This window comes from Procambarus clarkii, chromosome 10 (genome assembly GCF_040958095.1).
Source record: "Procambarus clarkii isolate CNS0578487 chromosome 10, FALCON_Pclarkii_2.0, whole genome shotgun sequence".
Classification (NCBI taxonomy): Eukaryota; Metazoa; Arthropoda; class Malacostraca; order Decapoda; family Cambaridae; genus Procambarus; species Procambarus clarkii.
The window spans coordinates 41767489-41770678 of record NC_091159.1 but is presented as its reverse complement, the minus strand read 5'-3'; the positions used below and the strand labels follow the sequence as shown (position 1 = coordinate 41770678).

Genomic DNA, 3190 nt, shown 5'->3' with positions numbered 1-3190 from the left:
GGGGACTGTAAGCTCCAAAAAATCCAGTATATAGGCAAGACAACAACATCTCTTTCTAGGCGTTTAACGATGCATAAGCAACAGGGCTCCATTAAGGAACATATAATCTCTTCCCACAACCAAACCATCGCCAGAGAAATCCTAGTAAACAACACAGAAATCATCGATAGATACAGCGATAGCAGGCGGCTTGACGTTTGCGAGGCACTACACATCAAGAAGTCAACACCAGCAATCAACAGCCAATTAATGCACAACTATATTCTACCCACCTCAAGACTCCGCTCCAATATAGAAGCATCAAGAAATATGGACCAATAGGCTTTCTACAATCACTTCTATTCAATACCCATTGTTTCGTGTTCTGTCTTGTGTTGATGAAATTAATACCCTATTAATGCCACCTCTTGTTCTGTCTTGTGTTGATGAAATTAATACCCTATTAATGCCACATCACCCCATCCACCTCACTCAAATGTAGATATAAAATCGGAGATGCGTAAGTTCTATTCAGTTGTGTATTTGTAAACTAAAGTCTTTGAAAATGTAATAAGTTTTACGAAACGCGCTCGTGTCGCGTCAGACTAGAAATAAAAATGAATTTTGGAGAATTGATTTTTGATTTACCTCCAACAGTGAAACGAAATGTACGAAAGATTGAGAAAATTCGTGTTAGAATTATTAATCTTACTTTTTCGGTCATATTTAATAATATATATATATATTTTATATATATATATATATATATATACAGTATATACAAATATAGATCTATACTGTATGGGTCCTTGGCTCACAACCGAGGCCCTGGGTTCAATCCCTGGGAACACAGAAATGAATGGGCACCTTTCGTTTCCTCTGATGCTCTTGTTCACCTAGGCGTTAAATAGGCACCGAGGAGTTTGAAAAATTGTTGCAGGCAACATTCTGGGGAAAGTCAGCAGGTTGGCCCAGATTGGTTCCCAACTGGTGGGTTGCGACCCTAAACAAAAATTTTTGTTTGAATAATTAAAAATGGAACCAATCCCAAAATGGCTGGGGAACCACAGGCTAGGGAGGCTGGGGAACCACAGGCTAGGGAGGCTGGGGAACCACAGGCTAGGGAGGCTGGGGAACCACAGGCTAGGGAGGCTGGGGAACCACAGGCTAGGGAGGCTGGGGAACCACAGGCTAGGGAGGCTGGGGAACCACAGGCTAGGGAGGCTGGGGAACCACAGGCTAGGGAGGCTGGGGAACCACAGGCTAGGGAGGCTGGGGAACCACAGGCTAGGGAGGCTGGGGAACCACAGGCTAGGGAGGCTGGGGAACCACAGGCTAGGGAGGCTGGGGAACCACAGGCTAGGGAGGCTGGGGAACCACAGGCTAGGGAGGCTGGGGAACCACAGGCTAGGGAGGCTGGGGAACCACAGGCTAGGGAGGCTGGGGAACCACCGACTAGGGAGGCTGGGGAACCACCGACTAGGGAGGCTGGGGAACCACCGACTTGGGAGGCTGGGGAACCACCGACTAGGGAGGCTGGGGAACCACAGGCTAGGGAGGCTGGGGAACCACCGACTAGGGAGGCTGGGGAACCACAGGCTAGGGAGGCTGGGGAACCACAGGCTAGGGAGGCTGGGGAACCACAGGCTAGGGAGGCTGGGGAACCACCGACTAGGGAGGCTGGGGAACCACAGGCTAGGGAGGCTGGGGAACCACAGGCTAGGGAGGCTGGGGAACCACCGACTAGGGAGGCTGGGGAACCACAGGCTAGGGAGGCTGGGGAACCACAGGCTAGGGAGGCTGGGGAACCACAGACTAGGGAGGCTGGGGAACCACAGGCTAGGGAGGCTGGGGAACCACAGGCTAGGGAGGCTGGGGAACCACAGGCTAGGGAGGCTGGGGAACCACCGACAAGCCCAAGTACAGGCATCCAGTCCACGACAAGGGGAACTGTAATCGCCGGGCTCCAATACAACCAGGGATTGCAAGAGCCTATACAACCAATATTTATCAACAAAAATTACTTTAGCATTCTACAATATCATTTTATTAATCCTTATCAGCATAACTTATTATTTAAACAAACATTTATGAATAAAAGTTACAAAATAAGTTAATATTCACCCTAAAAAAACTGCATTAAAGGCATTGGATGGCCAGACGGACGTAAACTTTGTTGTGTTGATTTTGGGGCGACGACGATCGTGGGATCGGACTTTCAGATTGTAAACTTTGTTGTGAGAAAGATACGAAGCTAACAATATTATCATCTCGCCACAAAACAAATAAAATGAGATGATTTAGCCATAAATTTACTTCGTTTAAAACAAATATGACAAAAATTACAAAAAAAATCACAACTGTAATGATTTGTACAAATCATTTATGAATAAATTTTAGGCTTTTAAATCTAAATCAAGTCAAATATATTTATTTATAAATATTCGTGTTTATAAATATATAATTATATAAAATTCGGAGGCATTCGTGTTTCACGCATGTTAAATAGTTTGTCTTTGTCCATCATGTCAATTCCTCAGAATTTTATAGATGGTGATCATGTCTCTTCTAAGTGATTCAAGTTCAAGTTCAAGTATGTTTATTGAGATAAGCAATAAATACATCTCAAAGGGATAGAGTAGCTTAGGCTATTTCTACCCCCCTCTATTTCAAGTCCCTCAAGGGACGCACAAATTCAGTGAGTACAAATAGACAAATAACATTACAAGAATCCCATTTAACATTGCAGGTTTATCAAATCAAAATGTTTATTTAGGTAAGGTACATACATAAAAGAGATTTTACAAAGAGTGATGGATTTATAGTTAGGGCTAGTACATACAATGCCTAAAGCCACTATTACGCAAAGCGTTTCGGGCATAAAAAACTTAAATGACTAAAGCTTAATACTAATTGAGCATAAAGAGTAAAATGAAAACATGGAATGAAGTCATAGCTGAAAAAGCAGCACAAATACAATGATGTCGACAAACAGCGCTCTTAAAAAAAAAAAAAAAAAAAAAAAAAAAAGACATTGGATGACATTAGAGGGGTAAGGTAGGTTACAGGGAATTTATTAGGTATAGCTTCGTTTTTATCTTAAACTGGTTGAGAGAGGTAGTCTTTAACACTTTAACATTATATAGTAAGTACAGCATATAATTGTTACATTCTCGGGGCAAAATTCTTGTAGCTCCTAAATGGTCACTGC

At 43.1% G+C, this 3190-nt stretch overlaps 2 protein-coding genes across 3 annotated transcripts in view; one reads left to right on the top strand and one right to left on the bottom strand.

Annotated features, from left to right (window-relative positions):
• LOC123773731 (endoribonuclease Dicer) overlaps positions 1-2185 on the bottom strand; it is a 143958-nt gene extending 141773 nt beyond the window's left edge. Inside the window, exon 1 of one of the 2 annotated variants that reach the window (XM_069321918.1) lies at positions 2104-2185. The gene's annotated coding sequence lies outside the window, so the exon portion shown is untranslated. The remainder of the gene's footprint in view (positions 1-2103) is intronic. The other variant, XM_069321917.1, reaches the window with a different exon arrangement.
• On the top strand, positions 1032-2047 carry LOC138363332 (germ cell nuclear acidic protein-like). Its single transcript, XM_069322354.1, has 2 exons — positions 1032-1899; positions 2043-2047. The coding sequence occupies exons 1-2, from the start codon at positions 1032-1034 to the stop codon at positions 2045-2047; spliced, it is 873 nt and encodes a 290-aa protein (XP_069178455.1).
• Positions 2186-3190: the final 1005 nt, after the last annotated feature.

Bases quoted from the DNA above. Each gene is read 5' to 3' on its own strand.
- LOC138363332 (XM_069322354.1), top strand. From the start codon at position 1,032: ATGGCTGGGGAACCACAGGCTAGGGAGGCTGGGGAACCACAGGCTAGG.